The sequence below is a fragment of the Melospiza melodia genome, chromosome 1 (genome assembly GCF_035770615.1).
Source record: "Melospiza melodia melodia isolate bMelMel2 chromosome 1, bMelMel2.pri, whole genome shotgun sequence".
Classification (NCBI taxonomy): Eukaryota; Metazoa; Chordata; class Aves; order Passeriformes; family Passerellidae; genus Melospiza; species Melospiza melodia.
In genome coordinates, this window is record NC_086194.1 from 20,829,641 (window position 1) to 20,856,443 (window position 26,803).

A 26,803-nucleotide genomic window follows, 5' to 3' on the forward strand; every position below is an offset into this window, starting at 1 on the left:
TTCTCATAAATTTGTGACTTCAATAATCATTTCTGTAGCTGAAAGCTGTCCTTAGTCTTTTATCACTTTTGTAGCGGTATAATCTCAATTTTTATTTGCCCCTTTTGTTTTTTTCCAATCTAGTATGAAGAATAATAGTTCAGAGTTACCCAGTTGCAAAATAGGCATTTTTGGAAATTCTTATACACCTTTTACACACGCAAGTCATGGAAACTTCAACAGGAAAAATGTCATCACAGAAGCAAACTGGCATGGTGAAACACTCACCGGAGAACCATCACTCCAGGAAACTCCACCATTAGGATCCAAACAATGCAAACCTATCCAGAAAGGCTGAAATGATGGGGATTTCTTTCTAGAGTATGAAAAAAAATGTAAAGTTGAAGAGGATTTATGTTGTTAGCTCTGCTCAATTTTATAAGTTACATGAGACCATAACTCTGACACTTATTGAACATTTCAATGCAGAAATTTTAAAACCAAAAAGTATTGTTGGTCAGCAAACTCCAATTGGCAAGTACATGAAGTTCACACCTTAAAATTTCCTGCTCTGCAAATGGTTGTATTGAAAACACAGCATGTTATTTTTCTGCATTGATGTTGTGATTATAGTGGTTTTTTCTCAGAAATAAAATGTTCAGGGTGCTAGAAGACAAAATTTGGTTTCAAAATTATTCACTAAGCAAACTTAGAATAGCATCTGTGGTGAAATGTTCAACAAATTCTGTTGTTGGACTGGTTTTTATCTGAATTTAAAATGTTTGCAGGTTGTGACATTTTAGGAGCTCCAAAAATTCTTTGAAAACATTACTCATTTGAGACATTTTCTCACTTACTTTTCTTATTGTTATGGTGAAAACCAGATAGATTTTTAAATAATTATCTCAGGAGCAAAATAATAGTACCATTATTTATTACTGTGTCATGTGTTGTCATTCCAAAATATCAATTATTAGACAGTTTGCTTGCTTACTTTACTAAGTTTTCTATCACTGTTTGCTCTTCTTCATTTCTAATGGCAGCCAGGTCTCCTCCTATTTCTCTGCAGAAATCTCGGGCTTCGAACCATGTTTTCTTTTGGTCTTCTTCTCTCACAAAACCCTGTAGATGCAGTTAGAACACTGTGTTTTCAGTGTGCTAAACATAAATCTGCTGGCTGTCTTGCATAAGAAAAATAAGTAAATCTTCCATTGTAATTATCCACTACAATATGGATTCAAAAGTAATTGGATGCCCTTACTTATCATTGATAGAGTGAAAGCTGCAGTGATATTTGAATAGTGTGGAAAAGCTTGCTACATTGTGCCATTCTGTGATGTTTAGACTGCCTATTTGTTTGGCAATAATTTGGCAATTATTTTGCTGTCCTGTTTCCCAGGTAGAATTATGGCAAAAACAATACTTACCCTGAAGCAGGAATTAGTGCTATTGCTTGTATCCCAACCCAAGGGACATTTGGAGTCAGAAACTGTTTCAGAAACAGCAGGAACAGTGACTTTTTCAGCTAATTTTTTGCAGAGAAATTTTGCCTTTACTTCACAGTTCTGAACGTCCCATAGTCCAGCTGCATTTCCAGTCCTAAGGGCAACACAACCAGCTTCCTTCCCTTTACAAGATAAAAAAGAAAGTTGAAATGTTTTTTAAAGAGGCTCTTTCAACATTTTTATGGTTCATGTAATTAATTTACAAGAGACTATTTGAAATATTAAGTGTAGTGCCAGTCAGAGGAGGAACTACGTGAAAAGAGGAAACCAGCAAATCCTTCATCATTGTCCCTTCCCTCTGAGTGCAGGAACAGCTCCTTGCCTCCCTCTTTCCTCTCCCGCTTGTGGCAAGGCTTTGGCAGCACATTGCTAAGGCTGGAAAGGGTTTCATCCTTTCTGCTCAATTGGATTTTGATCATGGAAACAATGAGAAATCAGAAAATAAATATTTTCATGGCATCATAGAAAATCACAGCATAATTTAGGTTGGAAAAGATCTGTAAGATTGTAGAGTCTGACCAATTAACACAGGTTCACCACTAAACCATCAGTGCCACATCTACACATCTTCATATCTTGTAAATGCATCCAGGGATGGTAAATCAACCACTTCCCTGGGCAGCCCATTCCAAGGCCTGAGCATCCCTTCTGAGCTCTCATCACCCTGGGGTGGATCCCATCTGGGCCCATAGATTTATGAACACCCTCCCCCCTCAGATGGAAACTAAACTTTGTTTATGAAAATATGTCTTGAAGCGCTACTTTTCGGCCTTAGTTCCCAGAGAAAAAAAGATAGGATGGGGGCCTTGTATCTCCTGGGACTTGGAGCTCTGGAATATGTTTTGTCCTTCTGCATAGGGAAAAGATAAGGAAAAGCACTGGGACTAGCTTCTAATATCATAATAAGTATAATATATGTGTAAAGAATACAGAGAATCTATAAAAAGAAAAAGGCAAAAATCATTTGGCATCAGTAGAGTACCAGGCATTGCTGCATTCCAGTTTGTGTACAGAACACCTTCACCAGTCACCCAAGTGAAAATCCCTTGCTCTCGCATGTCTGAGAGACCAATCCAAAAATACTTCTCAGAGCTCAGACCAATGAGGCTGGTCAGGTAGGCTTGCTCATATCTGAAATGACAGGAGTCAGATGGGATTAAGCCCAGCTTTCCTTCCATCTCCAACTGCTCAGCATCCAAACTTCACACAGTGAAGTTTGAATAGATTCAAACTTCTACAATGAATAGATTCTCCATTAAATTTCCTCGAATGAGGAATATGTTGTTTAACTGGGTCCCAGCTGCAGTAGAGGGTGGAGCTGTGCTATACTGAAAGACTATTCCTTACAGAGCCAAAGTTGCTGTTGTCTATTCTTTTAAAGTTAAGTACTGAAAAACCATTGAGGTATAAATTGTTTTTAGTAAGAAAAGCCATACTAGGTTTATTCATTTTTTTTTTTTGCTTCATAAAAAAGATATTCTGGAGGGGTTTTTTTTGGTTTTTTTTTCTTTTTTTTTTTTGGTTTTTTTTTTTTTTTTTTTGGTTTTTTTTTTCCAAAAAAGTTCTCAACTCTTTTTTTATAATTCCAATATTATTGCATAAGATATACAATTTTGAAACTCTTTCCATACCTGTCTGCTATACTTGTTAAATAACCACTGCTCCTTTCACAGGTTTTCTTTGCTTCTGAAAATGTTACAGAGGTGTGTCCAACCAGGTAGCAGTAAAAACCATATCTTTTCCAACCCTATCAAGAACACATGAAATAAACTTGCAATTAAAAACAACATATGTTCTAGCACTTGAATTTCAATGAATACACATAAGCCAACATATTTTTAATATAACTTAACATGATTATGTATAAATCTGAATTCCAGTGTACCATTAGAAATTTAGCTTAGCAAACATTCAGTGCAGAAAGAAAGATTTAATGCCTATGAGTCTCACTTTTTTAAAATTAATGGATAAATTTTTACTGGTAAAAAAGTCAGAGGGACACAGAGATGAATAAAGTTATTCTTTGCTCAGAACAAAAAAAGAGCAGTCTGTATTATAGTAGAGAGGCTGACTCAAGTTTCCTATGTTTTCAAGGCTAAAGGAACAGTAAGTAGACTAATGAATTGATTTAATACATCAGGTCACCTAAAAAGTCTGACTGAAGAGGTAACATAGAAACCACTGAAGAGAAAAATACTCAAAATTACAGCTAAATTCCAAGTCACTTTTGCCTTTTATACCATCTCAAGATTTGCTTGCTGCACCCAAGAAAGGTAAATAAACTGTGTGTTCAGTGTTTGGCTGCTGCTTAATTCCATTGAGCACAACGAGTCTCAGCTCTGTTCCCCATGTGGGCTTGTGGGAAAGGTTACTAAATATAGAATAGGAGTAAATAGGAAAGTATAAAGGGGGAGAAAAAGGGAAAAAAAGGGGTAGGATACAATAACTTGCTCAAAACAAGTTCACTTATAAAAAGGACTTTATTGTCTTGATTTGGCTTCGGTAGTGAGATTTGTCATCATCTTGTATCATGCTGCACAGTCCAGAATTGTTACCAGTCCCTACTACATGTTCAATAACCACATATGGTTGTAGAACAATATAATAAATATGCAGACAAACATAGAATTGGCTTTAGCCCCTTTCACAAAAAGTTCTGAGAGGTAATAGGCCTGACTTATTATTATTCCTTATATGGGAATGTAGTGAAAATTATCACCCTGAATTTGCTCTGCAATAACACTTGTTAGGAATGAAAAGGAAAAAAAAAAGATCATTTTAATGTCAAGATGGGCTTGTGAAATTTTGCTAACCAGATTCTTGGTTATGCTTTCTTCTTACCTTCAGGCAGGCAGGATCAGTCTTTGCTGTTTGAGAAACTCCTTGTAGTGGGTCTCTTCTGCAGATATAGCCTAATTTCCTGTCACAGACACTGTCTGCCCAGTATCCATCCTAGTTGCAGTTTGGGAAGTGGTGAGAAACAGTGAGGCAGAACCTTTTTACTTTAGAAACATTATCATTCTTTTCAAAATACTGTTTTAATGTGAATACTGTACTTTTTAGTGGATTCCAGGTATTTGAGCTTGGAGGTGAGGCTATGTTAAGTGGCACAGCCAGACTGTTAAGGTTTGCTTGGCATATAATGTACACTCACAATCAGATATGAACGTTTACTATTTATATGGAATTTCATTTTAAATTTAATTTAGAACAACCATATGTCAGAGTGAATGAAGATAACTTTCTTTGATTCTATGCAACTTAGCAATTATATTAAGTTGCATTAAAAATCTCCCTAGAAATATAGCCAAAAGTCAAATAGTGCTACACTGCATGATTCACGTGGAGTGATTCACCTTTCCTGCCATAATGACACAATCTTCTTGGCCAGTGACTTCATGGGTTGGTTCTCCAGGCAACCACTTGGTATATGTCACAGGAGTCCCATCACTCCACTCAAAGTACATTTGGATTTTGAGGTCATTCAGGCCAATCCACAGCTCATCCACAGCTCCTAAGGACAGAAATTCATTTGTGTTATTATTCAAGTTGAAACAGTCCATGGGAGCAAGATTTTATGGAGATGAGCTGAAATTGCAATGTTACAATGCAAATTAATCTCTATTAAAAGACAGAGGAGATATTTTAAAATGTAATTCTCATTCTTCTTTCAAGAAGTTAAAAAACCAGTAGGAAATGAGATTTGTCAGCTTTATCGGTACATTACTGTATCTACAGCTACAAGGTGTCTGATGCAGATAATGCACTCAAATGCTGCAGTGACTAGAGCTGTTATTTCCTTCAAGTGATTTCATGCAGTAAAAAAACAAATGAAAATCAAAATGAAAATAATTTAAATGAAAATGAAAAGACCATAATGACCCCTCTTGCGAGTTTTTGGCTTTCAGGTTTTTCTAACCTATATATCTGTGACTTTCCCTATAAATATTCATAAAAAGCAAGAAATAATTATTTTACTTAAATTTAAATAAAAGATTTAAGATGTAAGATTTCTAGTAGTGTAGTTCTCTGTTTGCACCCAACACTGCCCTGTAGAAATACTCACTGTAGCCAAGCTGAGAGAGTATGAAGCCATGCTCCTCAGGGTTGTGGATACTGGCCAGATCACCACTGCTCTCATTGCAGGAAATTTGGGCTTCTCTCCATTCTTTGGGGTCTCTATGAACCATGAAACAGTGACCTCCATAGGGCAACCATTCTTCTGGGCATTTAACAGACTCTACAGCTCCTCAAAATCAATAGATATTTCAAGTTTTTAAATGGTGCAAACTGAAGTCTAGAATAACTGCCTTTACATTTGAAATTTAGCTAATTAACAAATTAGAATGAAAAGGAGGAGGTAACAAAGAAGCAGTACTTCATTCCTCACAAATGTTTTAGTCTGTATGCTGTTGCTCATGGTACTTTTACAGAAAGCAAATTGCTTTTAAACAAAAGAGGAAAAGACTGGAGCCAGCTGTTACTGGGCTTCACTAGTGTGAAATATTCACTGGCCAGAGGAATATTTTGGAATTTCATAAGCAGCATTTCCACACAATATACCCCACCCAATTATGATTTATATATTTCATAAAGGAAAGGCATTATTACTGCAGCACAAGTCATTCTCTGCACAGATGGCTTTCCATGCCAACTCTCACTAAATAAACCAGAAAGAAGTATAGCAGAACAGTGGTCCAAAGGAAGCTCCTTTCTGCCATCTTCTAGATCAAAATTTTAGAAATATTTATGGCAATCTAAAATGATTGCCATCTTTTTGCCATCAAGAATTTGCTCTGAGCCCACTGATGCCATTTTCCCAAGCTTTCTGTGACAAACCTCATTGTTTCCATTAGAATGCACTACAGGAAGGGTGAAGCACCTCTAACTTTATTTTCATGTCCATGCAGACCATGATACTTTCATGAAACTCTATGGCTTAACCCAGTGCCTCTGGAATTGTGAATAATAACATAAAGTAAAAAATGCTTTTGTGGTTAGTGGGCTCCAGGAGCATTTCCAGTATTTAAATATATTTTGCTAAAGAAATAAAAATATGCTATGTTCTGTACCTGTCATCATAGCAGAAAACCAAATTTCAATGCTTGTTTTTCTTTTTATTTTAAATAGCCATTAAACTTAACTTTAGTGACACAAATTATGCCTTTATCAAAAGGTTTTTTATTTGCTTGACATACCTGATGGTAGAATTAAAGGATCCTTTGTAGATTTTTCCTTTTTACATATATAGCCAAGTTTCAGCTCACAGGGCTGGTTTTCCCATTTAGCCTCTCTTCTGGGGTTTAGTACTGCACAGAGTTTTTCAGACTCAGGCTCAGGGCTTCCTTAGTGGGATAAAAACCAAATTATTTTTATGTAGCACAAGGTTTATGTCAGCAGCTAAAAGAGCAATTTACTGATCACCTTTTCATGTGTCAATTATGGGCTCATTATTTCACTCCTGCAATTATTTTCTACCAGAGATAATGAAATGTAATTTAGAAGTACCCATCAAAATATTTCTTTTGATGCTTATTGCATAATTCACACATTTGATTACAGAACAGTGGTCCTTTTTGCATGTCCCTTTGCAATTTGAATGCAGATTTGCTCCTTGCTGCAAGTAGAACCTCCTGACATTCCCTCACAATTGCTGTCTCTCCTCCGCCTGCCTTTTCCACCAACGCCCCCAGAGGGTGTTTTTCCAGAGGACACTATCCCTGGGGAATGGTCCGTGTTTTCTCCTCAGAGAGGCCCACAGTGTGATGACTTACTTTTTTCCCCTTTCCCCACAAAAGTTACAAATTAATTCTGCATTGAATGGGAAGTGTGAGGATCAGCTCATGAGCGCAGCCGCTGTGTGGGGCCACAGGAGCCCTGGGGCTGTGGGCTCAGTGACCTGAGAGCTGAACTCTCCTCTCAGCCCTGCAAAGCTTGAGGAGTTCAACCAGCTCGACAGAAGGTACAAAATCTTCCACCAGACTCAGCAGCTCTGGGCTTTCCCTTCATCTTCTGTGCCAGGCAACAGCAGGAGACGCCTCTGAGTCTTGGGAAGGCTGAAAGTTGGGCTATGCCTGAATTTATTCAGAATTTGCTGCAACCAGAAAATTTTCTGTTGCCTTGGAAATAATTGACTTTCAAAGATAACCTGTCAATGCCATGAACTCTTGCATGAGAGGAGAAGAGTAAAAAAGCATAGGAAGTGAAGAGGAAGGCTTTGCAAGAGCAATGCTCAGTGGCAGCTGAGTCCTTGCAGGATGCAGGGCCTGATAACCCTGTGCAAGTTGTAGAGACTCAGAGGATTTCACTGGCTTGGAGGCATTCCCAGTACCACACAGCTCAACTAGGGTGTTTTATTTTATCTGCCTCTGATTAGAGATGAGGTTATTGAGGTCTTCTGCTTGAAATTCTATGAGTTATATCTAGTGAAGAAAAGCATAATTCTCAGATTATAATCCCAAAAATTGTTTAAAAAGATTACTACCTGGTGCCCAGTTAAAGTATCTGAAGGGAAAGCCACCACTCCACTGCCAGCCACTGTTGAGATTCAGACTGTTAAGCCCAATCCAGAGAGAGGATCTCTTGCTGTCAATCAAATCTAGATAACCAAAAGAATTTAGTTCTAACGAGATCTGCTAGGAAAATTTAGCATTTCTAAAGTTTAGAAGAAGATAGTAAAAGTATGTCTAGTGATTGGTAAGCTCAGTACAGAATTCATGTTTCCTGGTAATAAACTCAGAGGTTTTTTTCTGTAGATAGAGGCTAGAGAATTGAAAAATGTTAATTTACATATTTGTTTATCTGAATTTAATGCTATTCTACAGTTACATATAAACAATAAGCTTCGAAAATTGAAAGATTGAATTTCTATTATTAATACTGTTATAAGTTTTCTTGCTCGAGGTGCAATTGTGCACCTTTATGCACTTTGTTCTACAGTGTGCATAAATCTATAATCTGTATAAAATTTGTATTCTATTTCAAAGCAAGTATTTCATTAGGTATACATTAAAAATATTGATTTATTAACACAAAATATAACACAAACCATAGAACATGTCACATAATGTAAATGCAATATAATGGCTGTCTCCTAAAATGCTTCTTCTTTTAATTCCCTATTCTGGGATTTTTCTGGTGTTTTCTGAGCTTGATCTAACTTTTGCTTATTTAGTTAGAAATCATTAGATATTTTTTATAAAAAAATATATATATATAAATAATTTCAGATAGTAATTCCACAACTTACTGAAGTTCCACAGATAAAAAGCTTAATGTACTGTAGGTTTGTTATTTCTGATTAGTGTAGATACCATTTTCTTACATCAGCTATTTCCTGTAATGTGATTAAAGCATCGAAACATTTGTAATCAGTCAAAAAAGCCTTTCAAAAGAGTTTCTACTGAATCTTGCTTATTAGTTCACCTCTTAGATATATTTGTTCATGTATCTCCGTGACACTTAATAGTTCTGCATTCTGCTGCTGACAGCTCTTCCTTGCTTGGTGCCATGTGAGAGCTGACTGGTGGTTAATCTGGTAGTAGGTTCCTGTCAAAGGATCTGTACTCCAAAATCTGTCAATGTCTGCGTGAGAGAAAGGTGATTTAGTACCTGGGTTTGTAATAAACATTTTAGACAATGTGTTATGGCAAAATTTAACTGCAAGCTTGTTTGTGAAATAACATTTTGGAGCAATTAAGGATCAGACCCACAAGTTATCATAATTTTTGTTAAGAAAAGAGGGTGTGTCATTGACATTATCAGTGATAAGCCTTTCATCCTTTATTTGCACTTTCCCCTTCAAATTTAATAATCTCCAGGAGAAAAAGAATATTGTAAAGAGGCCAACAAATCAAAACTGTGTCTTGGCCATTGTCTACCCTGAGAACCTGTTCAGAAGCTCATAGGCAAGCCCAAGCTTATTCTTGGCTGGAACAAAACTGAAATACAAACATTTGCAGTAATGAAACATTTCTTGTGAAACTATGCCATGACTAATCACATTTACAATGCTATAGGCTTGGGGAAGAGCAGCTGGAAAGGTGTCCAGTGGAAATGGGCGTGGGGGTGCTGGTTGATAACCAGCCAAAGGTGAGACAGAGAGTGCCCAGGTGGCCAAGGAGGGCAACAGCACCTTGGCCTGTATCAGCAACCGTGTGGCCAGCAGGAGCAGGGCAGTGATTGCCCCTCTGTATTCCGCACTGGTGGGGCCACACCTCAAATACTCAGCTCACTCTTGAGCCTGACTGCAATAAAGCATCACTGTGAATTGCATCTCAATTTTCAGGTGATTCTATGCTGAAGAGAGTCATATTTAAAGCACACTGGTTTTTCCTCAATCTTAACTACTGATGGATACACCCAGACAACTTTCAACCTTACTGTAGGCTGTTAGCAAGTAGATTTGTTACTTCTGTCAGGAACGTTATTGCATGGAAAAGACATTTTTGGGTAAAATTTAGGCCACTGCAAGGTTTTTTCCTTCAACATTATTAACAGGATCCCAATATTGATACATGCACATAGCAGTGCCGTGTTACAGGGTCTACGTCAGCATGTGGGACTTACTGGCAGCTGGACAGAACCCAAACAAATGATCCTCATCGAAGTTGGGCGTTGTTGCACACCAGAACAAACCGTCTGACCTGCCAGCAGCTGTGCACTCAGTGTACCATCTTCCACTCAACAGGAAGGGAAAGGCACACGGAGCTCCATTGGAATTTCCTAACAGTGTAAACATGTCTGAGGGGGAAAAAGAGAAGTTTTAATATAGCTTTGTGAATATGTGTGTCTGTACTTCCATGAGACTACGTGGAGAAAGCATGACAAGTGTTACAGCAGCGTAATTGGGGAACTGCTGTCACCAGCAATGTCTTCCACAGAAGTTCTTGGTACGTTTCACAATTTATCCTTTGCTTCTGGGGTACATCATCAGCTGTACCAGCTAGAGATTGAGCGGTTTCATGCTATAGACAACTATGGAAAAGCTGCAGTAATTTTTATCTCAGATATAATATTATATAATATATACTAATAGATATATAATATATAATATATAATATATAATATATAATATAGTATATAGTATATAGTATATAGTATATAGTATATAGTATATAGTATATAGTATATAGTATATAGTATATAGTATATAGTATATAGTATATATAATATATTTATTTTTATCTCATATATAATTTTCTAAATATAATACTATTTTTTTATCATGTGCCTTAACTTCCACATCGTGTGGCCTAATGTTGTGGGATTTTTTGGCATCTGAAATCTCACAGGGCAACCGAAGGTACTATGCATGGATTTATTTCCTTACATTTAATACTGATGTATTAAACTTAGAGATTTTTTTCCCTTTCATCCAATAATACTAATACAATCTTGGTAGTAATGGTATGCAGCTAAATAAAGTGCTTTGATTGCAAAGTCACAGAATCACAGAATGGTTTAAGTTGGAAGGGATCACAGAGGGTCATGTGGTGCAAGCTCCCAGCTCAAGCAGGGCATGGCCCAGGATGCTGTGTAGATGGATGTTGAATATCTCTGGTGAGGGAAACTCCACAACAACTCTGGACAATCTATTCCAGTGCTTGGTAAAAGAAGTTCTTCCTCTTGTTCAAGCAGAACTTTGTGTGCTTCAGTTTCTGCCCACTGTGTTATTGCTAGGCACCACTGGGAAGAGTGATTAACACTAACAGTTTAAAAAAACCCTACATCCACATTTGCTTTAAAAGTAAAGAACAAAAAATATGCACATTTTTTGCACATACTGTATTCTGTCTGAACCTAAGCAGCTATTTTTCTCTAGGATGGAGTGATACAGGCCTGAATAAATTAACAAATCATTCTCTAGCCCACAATTGCCTCAAGGGGAAAAGCTGATATTAGGCTAAGGAGGGCAGAAAACAAAAGACCCTATCTCGATGGGCAAACAAGTAGATTCAATAAAGCACCAAAAATAACCTTTAAACTTTACCTTCGTATCTTTGAGAGCACAAATTGTCCATGGTTCCATAGATCTTCCATTTATCCTTTGCCTCTGATCTTGTTTTCAGCACAATATTTTCATTTTTTTTGCCAGCACTGAGAAATAAATCTTCCCCTTGGATCGCCAAGGCTTCATTTCTGCATTCCCATTTCTGGAATTCACTTTTCTTGTTGCATGGGTACAGAGAAATTTTAGCCTGGTTTCTCTTGTTGGGCACTCCCAAGCATTGTGCAAATGCCATGCTCATTAACTGATGATCAGAGACCCACCTGAATTTTTGTAAGTCACTGCTTTTCTTGCAAGCAGCTGTTGTGACTGCCTCAGAACTCTGAGCAATTAAACAGGACTTAGTATCCTCATTGAATATTAAGAATACTTCCTTGTCTGTAAAACAAAACATTCAGAATAACTGGTTCGGGTGAGCACATGGTAAGGGGAGCTTGTGAGGAGAAATATGTGCTGTTTATTCTGTGTTGATCCCACTCATGTCAGGAGGCTGCAAATTTTTACAAGGATCAAATGGCATTTTCAAGACACATTTCATTCAGGGAAGGAAAAGTAAGCATAGCTCAGTAAATACATTGGAACACAATACAGGCAAATAAGAACACATAAACTACATTAAGACATCTTCAAATATGTGATTATAATAATGGAATTTTATCTTCTGAAATGCACATTTCATTCAAGAATTCCAAAAGAGACCTTTACTGAAAATTTGGAAGTTGGCCATCACATTCATGCATTATAGATTTAGCTCATGTGATATAAATCTCCATGGGGTCTTAATTGTGCTTAATAGAGTTAGTGAGAGAGCCTTCTGTGACCCTTGCTCCTTCTGGAATTTACATGTTCTGTTATGGTTTGGGGATTTTTTTGGAATTAAAAACCATGTAATGGTGACTTGTTACCTTACCTTGATCCACTATCCTTTTCTTAGCACATCTATCATAAGAAGTCAACATAATTTGCATAATAAATCACAAGCATTGTCACAAGAACAATGACATAGATATAGATATTATATAGATACTGTAGATACTGTGGGCCTGTGCATTGTGAGTGCCACACAAGATAGTTTACACTCCCAAAGGGTTACAGGCAGCCTGCTGTAGTAATCCATAGAGATCAGTAAGCCCTGCTGTCCAGAACTGCAACTCTGCTGTGGCACACAAAGCAAATCTTTCTGGGCAAACAGCTGAATTGTCCTAAAAATGTCAGGTAGCATGCAGCTCTCACTGGCTTTGGGTCATGAGGGATTGAAATTTGCCCTACAAGGAATATTCTAGGACCTATAGAACATGAGAGCAAGTTTTTGCCCTTCAGCCCTCTGTGCCTCAAATTCACACCTGGAAACAGAGATGCAGCATCACTGCCATGTCCATCTGAAATAATAGCTCACAAGAGGCAGTGAGATTCCCCTCCATGCACAAAAGTAAATTTTTAGAAGTGTAGGATGTTAGGGCAAGCCAGTGTTGGGTAGTGAACAGAGAAGAAAGACTGGGAAATTCTGAGAGGGTGTGACAGAAAGAATAGTTCTTGAGCTCTTCCAGAAGGTCCCTATATTACTTTGATCAGCTCAGTAATACATAGAGTTTCACTTCTGCAAATCTAAATTTGAAGCTGAGACTTAGTTTCTTCTTTCCTTGTCCATTTAGGCAAAAAGTTTTAAATATTATAAAGTCTTCAATCTCTTATTGCTCAGTAAATAAGTGCATGGTGTAGTCCCTTAAGTACCAGCTGTCATCCCTCATCTAATTTTTGGGTCTAATAATAGGAGTTCTTGCTGGAAACTGTGAGGTTTCTGCTTTTGGGTCGGGTTTCTGCTCACAGAGCAGGTGGGAGACCCCCTGTTTGCACAGGGTGGTGCTGTCACAGCTCACATGGAACAGTGTCTGCTTTTGGAAGCTGTGATATGTACCTCACTCCACAAATCTAATGAACTGAAGGACAAAATAAACACATCTTTGAAAATTATCATCATACTTACTTCAGAAGGGAGCTGGGATCTGTCTTTGGCCAACTTCAGAGCCTTGAATATCCCTCTTATCTTTACTCTTACTGCTGTAATGGTATTTCCACCAGCTGTTCTTGACTCTCAAATATTTCCAAATTTTTTTTAATGGCTTCTTCTCAGCCACATTGCTACACGTTACATCAACCCACAAGTTCCAACACATCCCACACAATCTCATACTAAGGCTAGGAGATACACATGCAACACCCTATTTAATTCCTTTATCCTTTTCATTTTTTTGTCAGCCTGTCACACACATATAGACAAAGACTATAGAGCACACTGTGAAGTACATCTACTTTATAGTAGCAAACATAACCAGTAAATAAGTTGTACCCAAAAGGCAATCTTTATTCATAGATGTGACTCAGTCCTGACTCCTGATTCTCAGCTTTACCCCATTTTGAATATTCTCCTCTCTTTAAAAGTAAATCAGCATCTCTGTTTCTGTTTTGTGGAAGCTTCTGTGGACAGCTCCCATTAGCAGAAATATGAAATGTAGAGTAGTAAATCTATGTGAAAATCTTAAAGATTCTGAGAAACCAGCAAGACAATAAAGATGCCCACTTTCACATCCACTTTTGCAAGGGGATAGTAAAAAATAGACTCACCGAGTGTCTGAAAAGCAGTATGAGCAAATGAGAGGAAAGCTAAAACTGTAGAAAAGGTCAAGATTTTCATTCTGTCTTCTTATTTACAAAGAGATGAGATGAAATTAATTGCTGCAGTAGAGGTCCTTGAAGAATCAGTTGGTGCTGGCTCCTTCTCAGTTTTGGAGATTTTTACTTGAAAGAGAAATCTCTGGGCTCTAAATAAGGAAATATCCTGTCACATGTGGTATTTTGAAATCTATAAATTACAAAATTCAAACTTAGCATCTGAAAGTGAAGTTTTCATCCATTCAAATGCAAGTAGCAAAGTTGGAACAGTTCAAGATCATTCCATTGAATTGCTTTTAACTTTCTTGATTCTGTGCTGGAATTGTAACATTCTGACCCTCAAAGACAAAGAAGCAGGGAGTGCACTTTAAATGGATGTATCTTAAATGTCAGATATATGTACCTGAGAAACTCAGAGGAAAATATATGCAAATTTCTTAGCCAGAAAGATCTTCACTGCTGCAAAAGATATGTTGATTTAATTTACTGCAGTGAGCAATATTGACTATTCCAGTGTAAAAAATTAACCCCCACAGGACAATTTAATTTTGCTCGGTAACTTGACAAAATGCATACACCTGCCTTTATCTATCTGGTGTATCAGCTAGTAGACCTAGTGTGCTGTTATTTCTTGTGAATTTATCTTAGAAGAACCAATACAAATTAGCCAAATCTTTACAAATCTTTCTGTGATTTTGGAAAAAAACTGTTTTTCAAAATTATGTCATTTATAAAGTATAAATGAAGTTTCGTACTTTATTCTTTCTTTGTACCAAGCATAAATGAGACAAGAATAGAGGAATAGTTTCAAATTTTACAAGTGAGCTTCAGTCATTTATTAAGTGGAAATGAACTACAGCTATGATGTACAGTCCCTTAGTAATTTGAAAAAAAGGGAGGAAAGAAATTCAACTGAAATTGCCCTTCACATTTTCTCTCATTTTTCTTGGCTTTATTATGAAGACAAATATCACAGTATTTTCTGCAAGAGCAAAACATTACGTAATAAGATAGAAGAAACTCATTCACACAATACAGTCTTTGGAGTTGTGTTATCAATATAAAATATAAAACATTTAAATAATGATATTATGTTGGATTTTTTCATCTGTTTATTCTTTCAATTTACTTTGCCTTTATCAGTAGCCATCAAACAGCACAGAATCCAGTTCCATATTTATTAAAAAAAGAAAAATTGTATTCTTTTTAACTTACACAAGGGCTAAAAAAGAAGATCAAGAAGACTGTCATTAAAAGTAGTTTGAGTAAAAAAATGCCTTTATTCCTCATTCTCTGCAATATGTTTTGTTTAATTGACATATCTATAAATTGTCAATCCAATGTAACATCTCCTCTGCAGTTCTTAGGCACTTTCTAAAGGTTTTTAATTCCCAGAGATCCTTGAGATCTTTTTTTCTTCAGAATGCCATAGACAACAGAGAATTCCTAGAAAACTTAAACATCGCAGTAAATCTCTAAAACATTTCACTAGCAAGGCACTGTTTTGTGCCCCACTCTCTTACTGGCCTGAATCATGGACACAGTGCCCAGTTATCAGTCCATTTATCAGAGAAAAGGAGGATAGTGAGCAAAGCTGTCCTAAAATGAGTGATCAAGTGGAATAAAACCAGGAATGCATTATTTCAAAATTTATTTGGCAACTACTTTATTTTACTGTTCACTTATGGATTTTTTTAGTCATATGCCTTGTTGACATTTCTGTGTCTCCTCCTGTCAGTGTCTTTTTTAAGGAAGAAGACTCATTAGACCGACAAACCATGTGTCATCTCCACATTCTAATTAAAAACTGAAATGTTATTGTATAATATATAGATTGTTTATTGATATAGTCTCACGTTCATAATTGATAAAAAACATTCATAGTCATAGAATAAGACTGTATGTAAAGATTTATTTGTTTTGCAAAATTCAAGTTGAATCCATGAATGAAGGACAAGTATTTGCGTTTCACTTACAATACTATCACAAGGAAGATATTTGTGTATAGGGTATAAGAAAAGGGCAGCAATGTGGGCAAACAATTCATGTAAATCTCTGTTTGTTCCAAACATCACTTAAGTAACAGTGTGCATGCTTCAGAACAGTAAGGTGAGGTACTCTCAAAGTGCTGGAACTAGGGCTGCTGGCTCTGCAAAAAGTGCTCAGTGTTAGTCTTGACTCTGTATGTGATGCTGTCACAAATTCCTGAATAAGTAACCCATAACTTTAAAATCCAAATTCCCACTAGTTATTTTCCTTGCTTGCTTAATTAGCCATTTTGTACAGTTCTAAGTCAATAAATACACGAGAGTATTTATTGAGGAGCATTCAGCAATAGTTCCTAGTCTTCACAAAAGGAATAACTGCCAGTTTTACTTCATAGTAAAAGTTACATGCTACAGCTATGAAAGTTACATCTAAGAGAGACTAAGGTTTCCTTTTGTTCAGCTATATTTTTTCAGCTTAACCATTTTACTTTGGCTGTGTTATCCCATCAGACAACACTGTGTTCATTTTTTTCTTTGTTGCTGGTAGCATCACTTCCATTGTCCTCTGCACTTAGGGCACGGGTGTATTCCAGCTGCCTGCTGCTCCGCCTCACCTCTCTTCCAGTTCCACTTCCAGGTTTGATCTTGAACAAGAAATAAATAATGAAGCCCATCCCCAATAAAATTATGAGGACCAGAGTAAGTAGTATCCACATATTCAGGTGACCACTGGCTTTGTTCTTTTTGGCATCTGTAAATAAATAAAAAGTACATAGTAATGAATGAGCTGTAGCCACAAACAAGTGTAAGACTACTGAAAACTAATTTCTTCCTTAATTAACAGGTGGAAAATATATTATAATTTCTCTGTGTCAGTCTTCCTCATAGATATTACCAAAAGGAGGATCAGAGAGGGGGCGATCAATTTGCCAAGTAATTTGATTATTTTGAATGGTATTAAATTTAAGTGCATATCTTTGAAATTAATTGGAAGGGGGAAAAATCCTACCTTCCACGTCTCCAGCTGCTTTAAGAATAGCTGTCAAAGAAAGAGACAAATGTTTAGTCAAAATCTAGAAAGGTCACATTTTCTCCCTGACAGCTTGATATTAGCAAAAGGTCTGGTAACCTGCACATCATCAGCACTTTGGAAACACATCTGCTGAATTAGGACAGCTGAAAAGGCATGAAAGATTTTTACCCCAAATTCCCTTCAATAAAACTGCAGTTTTTTGCATATTAAATCCCCCTTCTTGCTTCTTTTGTAATAACCAGAACATCTCCAAGCTGAGTAGTAGTGACTGACTGTTTCAAGAGGACTTTTCTCCCTGATTAATTAACCTTGCCCTTTCCACCGGCTCTGTTTCTTGTGGAGTCTGGGAAAACCTAATCGACTGCTGAGGACAGCTGAGCTTTCCTGTATCACACACAACTCTTTTGAGACCCAGCAGGTCTCGATTTACCATAATTTATTTGCATCTATAATTACACTTATAAACTCAAGCCTTCTTGCGCCGCTTTTCCCGGCTGTGCACAGAGGGCGCCGTCTGCAAGGCTTTTCCCGGCCGGCTGGGTGGGACCTGCTGGGAGCTGCTGGATGATGCTGGGTGATGCTGGATGATGCTGGGAGCTGCTGGGAGCTGCTGGGAGCTGCTGGATGATGCTGGGTGATGCTGGATGATGCTGGGAGCTGCTGGATGATGCTGGATGATGCTGGGTGATGCTGGATGATGCTGGGAGCTGCTAGATGATGCTGGGTGATGCTGGATGATGCTGGGAGCTGCTGGATGATTCTGGATGATGCTGGGAGCTGCTGGGAGCTGCTGGATGATGCTGGATGATGCTGGATGATGCTGGGAGCTTCTGGATGATGCTGTGTGATGCTGGGAGCTGCTGAACGATGGCCACGGCTCTCCTCATAGGCAGTGGGAGCCCAGGGATGCTCCAGGAGCCACACAGCTGCAGCAGAGCCAGGGCAATGCATTGGGTTCTGTGTGTTTGTGAGCACGAAGGAGAAGCAGCTGTTAAATTTGTCTAGAGCTGGCTGAAATGGAATAAACACCTGTTCTGCTGGGGAAGCCGGTGTCAGGGAATCAATACCCTCTGTACATCAGGGCCACTCACAGTGAAATCCATCAAACAAAGTGTGTGGTGATAGTGAGTTTCTGCTTGCTGACGTCTGGCAGCAAAGAGCTGACATTCAGTAGGGTCTGTTGCCTACAAAGAAAACTAGGCATTGTCCTCAAAGCAGATTTTTCCTTTAGAGAGCATGCCCTGAACAGCGCTGTGATTGCTTCTTCCCCCACCAGCTGCAGGTTTGCTTTGGTGGGGGAAAGGACTGAACCTCAGGAACATCCTGAACCTTGGGGTTGTGAAACAGGGCAGGAAATTGGACTTTTCTGCAGAATTAACAGTTAAACTCCAAAATACCACATGCTTGCTTGGCTGACAATATTCTGATATTTCTACTTCCTGACTAAAGCAGATGGTGCTCAGTTATACAGAAATACAATATTAAAAAAAAAAAAAAAAAAGCTAACCAAAACACTTCTACTCTTTTCAAAGGTCACTATATGCTCTCTGGATTGCACTTCCGCTCCTATTTAAATAGAATTGCTTCATCCATCTCTTGCTGGAACAGCATGTATCATAGTACAGCAAGAGGAAGGATAGCAAATTATTGATGCCACTCTTGTTCCATAGAAAGAAAATAGGAATTTCAGTAGAAAAAAATGTGTTTATGTTGGAGGAGAACAAAAAAAAAAAAAAAAAAAAAAAAAAGAAATTTGGATTTTTTCCAGGAAATATTTATGTAAGAAAATACAGTACAAGAAAATCTGAGGTTATGAAGCAAGAAATCATAAATAGAGGAAACAAAAAAATACACTTGTATTATTTTTGTCTGAACATTGAAACATTTGTGCCAGTCCTTTGCAACACTCATGTTGTGCTACTACTACTGAAATAAAGCCATAAATGGAAAGAGCGAATATTAAAGAAGTCACTTACTCTTTGGTTTCTTACAAATAAAGCCCTTCTGGGAGGAGCAGGGCAGGACACTCCAGTAGCCCGTGGCTGCAGACAGCTCCACGCAGAACGCCAGCTCGTCCCCCGAGGGCTGCCCCTCTGCCCAGTTGACAAAGTCTAAGGCACTGTTGTCCAGCCAGAGCAGCTGCCCTGATGTGGCAAATGTTAGTATCAGTGCTAATAGATCCACTATTCACTATAAGGTCTTCACCTTAGTGAATATTGGCATAATATTACTTTCTCCAGCCTATAAAGCAATAGTGCTTTCTTCAGAAATTCCATCTGAGGCTGTTTTTTTTTTGATGCATTTTAGCTCATTTGATTCTTGTCTCAAAAACAATATAATAGCCTTCCCAAATTATGATTTGCAGATTTATCAGTTATGATAATACCACAGTTTTATTTTATATTTTTCCAGGATATAAAAATTTCAAACTGAAAAAAGTTAAATTCAGAATTTTTGTAAAAAAAGTCTCAATTATTAGTTCATCAGCACTCAATGAAAATCAAGCAGCTTTTATTGCAATGCTAATCATACATTTATTTAAAATGAAAACTTTTTTTCTATAAACTCTAAAAAAAATGTTGATGTTTCAATGGGCTGAAAATAATCTAAAATAAAACCCTTTCTGACAGCTTGTAGTCTGATAACAGTGTTTTCTTCCAGATGCATATTTTCTACTGCATGCTTTAGCAAGCAGCCTAATTTTCTCCCTATAGAGTCACAGAGGAGCTTGATGCTGTGGGCTCTGGCTGGACTCCCACAGGTCTTCCCCAGCCAAGAGAAGATGGGAGCCAGTCAGGACTTTTTCCCCAATAGGAAAAGCTTTCTCAGAGACCAGGAATAGGAGACAGCCTCTGAGAGGACTTAGGTCTGAACTCTACTTCATTTGGTTTCTTAAAACCTATCAATTTTATTAATATTTTTTCCATTACATAAAGTCTGTTTATGATTATTTATAGAACTTAAAATAGTTACCATTTACATTTCTGTATATTCCTATCCAGAAGCCACTTGTCTTGCTTGCATATAAATCTGCATGTTCTATTAAAAAGTTTGATTCATACAGATCTTCTACAGAAGCCAACATACCACCTATAAAAAAAAACAATGGAAGATGATTGGAGATATCCCTGACATAGTTACGGCTTTTGAGGCAGGTTAAGGTTAATAAAAAACCTCTCCCACTGGTAGGGAGTAAAGAAGGATTTAAATAGAGACCACAAGGTAGTGTCCAGCTGTGGGGAACAGCACAGGCAGTGAGAGATCTCCTCTAAGTGAAAGACACACAGGCACAGAGAAGATGGAGAAGATGATGGCTTTTAAACACCAGGCAAGGTCCACTATGTTTTCAAGTGACTGGATATTACTGTTCATAGGAATGATGAGTGATTATTTATTTGTTCTTCATGGTTTTACAGAATAATAGGTAGCATGAAATGCTGTGCAACAAACAAATCTGCAGTTCAAACCGATGTAGTAATTTTTGTGTCAGTGGTGGTAGCGTAAGAGGGCCAGGGGGATGTAAAAAGGGATGAAATAAAGGATCCATTTATTTTCTCTTTCCTGGTCTCCTGACACATGGATGAGATAGCTGATGAGTCAGCAGCAAAGGTGGAGGAGTGCCAAGGTTCTGCTCCTGGTCCTGGCCAGGAACAGATGCCTCCAAGGAGAAGGAGGGAAGCATTTTCCCTCCCTGGGCTCTGCACTCTGCCAGGGAGCCTTGCTGGTAGAGCAGGGGCTACCTGGCAGCACAAGAAACCTCCTTTGGATCAACCCCTTTTTACACACAGCCCATGTTAAAAATTAGTGATTGTTGTTATGATATTTACTTTGCCTATTGTGTAGAGAAAGATATGGAAAAGAAGGTATAAAGCCAAAAAGAAGCAGGTTTTTTCCAAATCACATAAAATTTAAGATTTTACTAAAAAAGAGAGATTTTGTGAATGAAGAAATATAACAAGAAACAAGCACAGCTGGAAAAATAGAACAAGGAAATCACCTTAAATGCAACATAATTGAAAAGCACATAACAGTAAAGAATAAGTGAGACATTTATTCCTTATTTTTAATATTTGTAGATTTTGCATTATTACTTTTCAAGATTTTTTCAAGACTTCTTTTTAATGTCAAGATTGAAATTCTATATTTGGGTAAAAATAATAATTACCTGATTGAATGCACTGAGTCACAGACTGAGCCCAGCTCATTTCATTGGCATTGAAGTTATAGCAGTGGCTTCGGAAAGGAATCCAAGATATGTGATCAGATTCAGGGCATTGTCCAATATCCTGGGGAGGGTCAGAAGGAACTACATCTAGAAGAAATGAGATATTATAAATGCTTTCATTCAGTCAGGATTGCAGTTCTTCATATATGAAATCAAACATTAAAAGCACCTTTTCATAAAAGTGTTTAAAGTATTCTTTGGAACACAGCACTTGAATTATCAGTGTCTAAGTCAGGAGTGATAATGAGGATCAGGACTGGTCAGCTGTGAGAGGATGGCTGTGCTCTTCTCTGTTACTAACTAAATCAAACTTGAACTGTTTCAAGGATACTTGAGTGTTCAAGAATTTTGGTTCTAGTTTGTTTTGTTATAATCAACAAATTTATATAAATAAAAGAAGCATTAAAAAGCATAAAAAGCACCCCTGGAAAACTCCCAAATTCTCAAAAAGTTCAAATAAGTTTTATCTAAAATGAAATATCATATAATAGAAATTTCCCATTTAATATTTTCTTCAAGAAAACAATTCAAATTTCTGAACATCTTTATATCTGACAAAGAATAATCTGAGGCTCATTGATAATTTGTGTAGTAACCCCTCATTTTCCTACAAGCAATGACATTATGAAAAGGCAACATTGTCACTTAATACTTGTGGTTTTAAAACAAAAGTTGCAAATTAACAGCTATGAAGTTCAAAGAACGGTCCAGAAAAGAAAATAAAAAACAAATAACCAATTAAAAAACCCACAAAATACCCAACCCAAAACAAAACAAAACCAAAACAAATCCAAAAATCCCCAAATAAACTCTTAGTTTCCATTAAGTGTGTGTCACTAGAGCTAACAGATGTTATTCTAATACAAATGGGAAAGCAAAAAACCCAGTCCCATCCTGAGGTTTGCCTGTAGTTTTACTGTGTAGTATTCTTTCCATACAAACCCTATGAAGTATGAACTTTTGGGGGGGCCAATAACAGACCCTTTTTTATCAGATACAACTCTTTCTCCTATATCCAGTTTTTGGAATCCAATAGCAATGAAGTAACAACCAGTGTAGGAATGATGTGTTTATATTGAAGAAATTAAATTCATTTTATACTCAATGAAATTCACTGATTAGCGACCATCCCATAAAACCTCTGTCAGCAAAACCCTTTACATTCTAGACTCAGTGTGAGATGCCTGATGTCCCCACAATTTCTATGATCTGTCTGCCTTTTCCCATGGCAGCTATTACTCCAATCCAGTGAAATTGCAAGATCTTGGCTGGTGACTGCCAGCTCCATCAAAATTACACATTTTCATGCAAATTAAATGTATTGGCTGTACATACCCAACCTTATTATTCTTGATATATACTTAGAAATTTGTAATTCAGGCAAAGCAGATAAAGCAAGATTTCTGCCATAAAACCAAAAGTCATTGCCATTGCTTACCTTCAGATTTTTTGCAGACAGGAAGGTGTTTCTCATCACAATGTGCTGTTTTCCATCTCCCAGAGAGTGCGAGATAGACACAGGCTATTTTCTGTTTTGGTTCCCTATAGTCCCACTTAGAAAAACTTACTTTCCTTTTATTGGTCCATCGATAATATCCATAATTCTGAAATTGAAACAGACATTTGACACAACTTTTGTAAACTCTTATCTGCGGTTTCACCTAAATGCGCTCATACAGAAGCACATTTCAAAGTGATACAGGCAGCTCAGCTTGTGAATCTGTGCTAGTACTGTTAAAATACTGGTTGAATCAGGACTCAGCAACATAAAAACCAGACCCAGCAGGATGGCTCCCATGCTGGAACAGCCCATGGAACTGCTTCAAAGGCTAAAGAATACACCCTGGGGACTCAGTTCCTTGTCAGACAATGTTGTAAGGGGGAATCACCATCCCAGAAGAGTCAGATCTCCAGGAAAAGCAGGAAGATCATGAAGAAGCAGGAAGACCAAGAACACGAAACCAGTGGAAAGCTTAGGTGGAAATGGGTCTCAGAGTTGGCTATCACACAAGGACTCTAAGCTCCAGCAGTTCTGAGGAGAAACGTTCAGGAGTAAACTGCAGACATCACTATGAGGAACCAGAGAAAATTATTAATTTGTGAGAAGCAAAAGAGAAATATGTTGAGGAGGAATTCTTGAGTCTTTGTTCAGTCTTTCTTCCTCCTCCCCTTTTTTCTTTTCCATGAAGAATCAGAAGAACTACAAGGAAAAGCGAAAGGACGCAGACAATATATTGCTGCCATTAAAAAGAGGGGGATAAGATGTGATCTCACTGCAGTGTCTAGCTGTGCCAAGAGGGATGCCAGGTGCACAAGGTCATACTGAGCTTGGCATCATCAGGGCAAGGTCACTCGCTGCCTGGGGAAAAGGAGGAACCACAAAGCTTGACTCTGCAAGATCAAGGATGGCTTGTTTATAAGTACCAGGGGACTGTCTGGTGATTCAAGCTTGATCAAAATGTAATTTAGCTGCTTCCTAAATCATGTTGCTATGACTAAAAACAACCAACTTTCATATTTAGTGAACTTAAACACTATTATTTTGGTTTGAGTAGAGATGCCCTCTGGACATTTGCAAATTGAAGGATTTCTTTTAAGGTTGGTGACTACCCATCACTTATGTGAGCATTTTTTCTGGTGGAGGCAGAGATGACACTGTTAGAATAGTGGAAATATGTACTTTTCAGCAACAAGTTCATTTTATCAGACAATTTTTTCAGCCTTCTGAGGGGCTTTATCAGAGTGTCGCTGCATCATATAACTGGAAATGCTATTTTTACATAATATTTAATATATCTATCCCTAGGGATACTGATTTTCAGACATGTTTTGCAGTGTTATATACAACTGTGGAATCACAATTAGTAAAAACAAAGAATAGTTAAGAAGACTATTACTGATGAAAAGGCTCATTTTTATTATCAGGGAGGTTTAGTCAGATCAAAGAACAATGAAATAGAAACATGATAATTAAATGCATTTAGCAACTGCATATTCAGTGGAGAAGCTGAAGCTCAATTTGTCACTCAGTCACAGAGCCAATAAGAGGGATTGTCACTCGAGTGTTGCCTTACAAAGTGGTGGACCTGGATCTCAGTATTCACTGTTTCTGGTGCAGTATAGCTTTTACTGATTTTAACCTTTGGGACCCAGCAGGTATAACATAGAATGTGTGTTCAAAGGTGTGTGGTTTGGCTATGAACTCTTCTGAACCAAAACGTAATGGAAAAGCTACAGCTGCCAATGATCATGAGGCACTGGCTCTACTGACCACCTTGCACTCTTTGGGCAGGGGTCACCTCTCCTAAAAATGGCCATCTGGAAGTTTACCAAACGTTTTTACCTAAGTTTCCAAGATTCACACAGTCCATCACCACCAAAGTTTCTCATCCCTCTCCATTGCCTAAAATGGAGTTTAATGATTTAAGATCAATGAGATCTTAAGATCACAAAAAATGTGAGGCTGTCCACCATTCCTAGGTTTATAAATTTGTTCATGCTACAAGTCTTCTGCTAATAGCAGCAGTATTTAACTTTATTTATTTAACTATTAAATTTTTAATCTTACCACATTGCTGTTGAGCCCAATCCATACGGGCTCTCCATACTGCACTGCCTGCAGCAGCAAGAATATATTACTGTAATAATCAAAAATGCTGGCAAGCTCTGAAGATTTCTCCTTGCATGCTTTTCTTGCTTCTTCCCAATTCATTTTAGAAGGAATGATTAAATAGCTGCTGTTGCCATAATGGACAAAATTGAAATCTGGAGCACTTGTGGGGTGAAACAGTTCAGGCTCTGTAGGAAAGAGGTAAAAATTTGAAAGGAAGAGGAGAAAACAGTCAACATTTACAAGCTGCTGGATAGCAGTATTACTTTTGAGTAACAGATGAATATAACATGGCAACAGAAGCATCAAGTAACAGCCTTTCCTACATAAAACCAAAGTGATTTGTTTTAATGGCAATTTGGAATTATTTTAATCTGTGGTGTAAAAACACATTCAAGGATTAGAGAGAGGCAGAGCATGAGCTGTGTGTATCTATAGACACAGGCTGTCCAGATGAAATTATGTCAATACTGTTCCACCATGATCCTCCTCCCAAATCTCTCTGTGTTCCCCCACCGCAGTGCAGGTGAAGTTTTTCCCAGGCATGAGCACAGGACAAAGATCTTCACACCACTTCAGTCTCAAAATAATTTCTTTCTAAGCAAATTTTAAGACCATGCTGCTACATCTTCCCTCGCAGGATGAAGTGAAAAAGGAAACTGTATTTGTACCTATAATTATATATGCAGAAGTAGAAGGCAAGGGCCTAGAGGTAGTGATGGGGGCAGAGGAAAAGACATAAACTTTGCTTTCAGTCACTGTTGAGGATGCCCTGGCAATTGTTTTTGCTGGTGCCATCCTCATACAGCTTTCTGCACTTGCATGGGACAGAGCTGTGAATCATCTGACCCAGCTGTGGCTTCTTCCTCTATTTTGCCTTGCTTCTCAGCAGTTCCCTGTTTTTGTTCCTGCAGACTCTGCAGTGTAGCTGTGCTCCGGATGTGTCTCCCACCCCAAGGCCCCATGAAGAAAACTGGAACTTTTGCCCTTCTGAGTATTGCTGGTTTTGTGATTTGAAGGCCTTGCTAGAGACTGATGAGCAAACCAATCAGTTTAATTTGCCTTGGTTGACCGCCAGCTGGGGGTCGCTGGGGGATTTGTCTTTTTGTATTGTATCTGCAAAAGAACTGCGTTCAGCCACCTGTCTCTGTGATGGCTGGGTAAAGCACAGATGGCCACACATTTCTGCTAATAGAGAAAACAGGCATTTTGAAGGCAGAGACCTTCTAGGAACCTGGTTTGGGCATTTTTCTTATGATTAAAAAGGTGAATCCTGTCTTCAAAGTGTCTGTGTGCCAGGCACCTGATTTAAGTGTGGATGTCTGCCGGGCAGGCGAGGTCAGCTTCTCTGAGTTGTAGTGGTTGCATTGTTCAGTAAATATTTTGCAACAAAAGAAAAAAAAAAAAAGTGGAAAATAAAACTTACCGCTGTCCATCTGGCAAATATAGCTTTTATTATGCTGGCAGTCAGTATTTTCCCATAATCCTGCACCATCTACAGACCTTCTTGTCATTGCAATGCAATCAGTCTGGGGGAAAATGAAAAATAGAATTGTTGCTGGTAAAATGCAAAATTTCCAGCAAAATAATAGAGATAGGTGTGAGGAGAAAAATTTAGTAGCTTTCTTTTCTAGTTTTCTGGTTCTTTTCATGCATTGCTTGTTGGAAATTTAATGTATTCTATTATGTATCTTAAGCAAATATACTTTCATTGGCAGATTACTGCAAGAACTTTTGTCCATTAATTAAAATTCCTTGGAAGGTATTGAAGTTATTTTTACTAT

At 37.8% G+C, this 26,803-nt stretch overlaps 2 protein-coding genes across 5 annotated transcripts in view; both read right to left on the reverse strand.

Moving 5' to 3' along the window:
• LOC134415091 (macrophage mannose receptor 1-like) overlaps positions 1-14,268 on the reverse strand; it is a 31,172-nt gene extending 16,904 nt beyond the window's left edge. Inside the window, exons 1-15 of one of the 3 annotated variants that reach the window (XM_063150412.1) lie at positions 14,116-14,268; positions 11,757-11,871; positions 11,476-11,648; positions 10,053-10,226; positions 8,910-9,068; positions 7,969-8,082; positions 6,683-6,829; positions 5,551-5,733; positions 4,841-4,998; positions 4,326-4,436; positions 3,116-3,231; positions 2,467-2,615; positions 1,407-1,606; positions 974-1,101; positions 268-355 (exon numbers count right to left, since the gene is read on the reverse strand). In XM_063150412.1, coding sequence (XP_063006482.1) covers positions 268-355; positions 974-1,101; positions 1,407-1,606; positions 2,467-2,615; positions 3,116-3,231; positions 4,326-4,436; positions 4,841-4,998; positions 5,551-5,733; positions 6,683-6,829; positions 7,969-8,082; positions 8,910-9,068; positions 10,053-10,226; positions 11,476-11,648; positions 11,757-11,871; positions 14,116-14,185 — 2,085 coding nt within the window. In that variant the 5' untranslated portion in view covers positions 14,186-14,268. Of the gene's footprint in view, positions 1-267; positions 356-973; positions 1,102-1,406; positions 1,607-2,466; positions 2,616-3,115; positions 3,232-4,325; positions 4,437-4,840; positions 4,999-5,550; positions 5,734-6,682; positions 6,830-7,968; positions 8,083-8,909; positions 9,069-10,052; positions 10,227-11,475; positions 11,872-14,115 lie in introns of all 3 variants that reach the window. The other 2 variants (XM_063150407.1, XM_063150401.1) reach the window with 2 other exon arrangements.
• Positions 14,269-14,968: 700 nt separating this feature from the next.
• LOC134415139 (macrophage mannose receptor 1-like) overlaps positions 14,969-26,803 on the reverse strand; it is a 33,163-nt gene continuing 21,328 nt past the window's right edge. Inside the window, exons 22-29 of one of the 2 annotated variants that reach the window (XM_063150448.1) lie at positions 26,446-26,548; positions 24,978-25,207; positions 22,848-23,013; positions 21,350-21,496; positions 20,158-20,274; positions 19,161-19,328; positions 17,161-17,190; positions 14,969-16,902 (exon numbers count right to left, since the gene is read on the reverse strand). In XM_063150448.1, the coding sequence (XP_063006518.1) occupies positions 16,658-16,902; positions 17,161-17,190; positions 19,161-19,328; positions 20,158-20,274; positions 21,350-21,496; positions 22,848-23,013; positions 24,978-25,207; positions 26,446-26,548 (1,206 nt within the window). In that variant the 3' untranslated portion in view covers positions 14,969-16,657. Of the gene's footprint in view, positions 16,903-17,160; positions 17,191-17,356; positions 18,111-19,160; positions 19,329-20,157; positions 20,275-21,349; positions 21,497-22,847; positions 23,014-24,977; positions 25,208-26,445; positions 26,549-26,803 lie in introns of those variants that run through there. The other variant, XM_063150440.1, reaches the window with a different exon arrangement.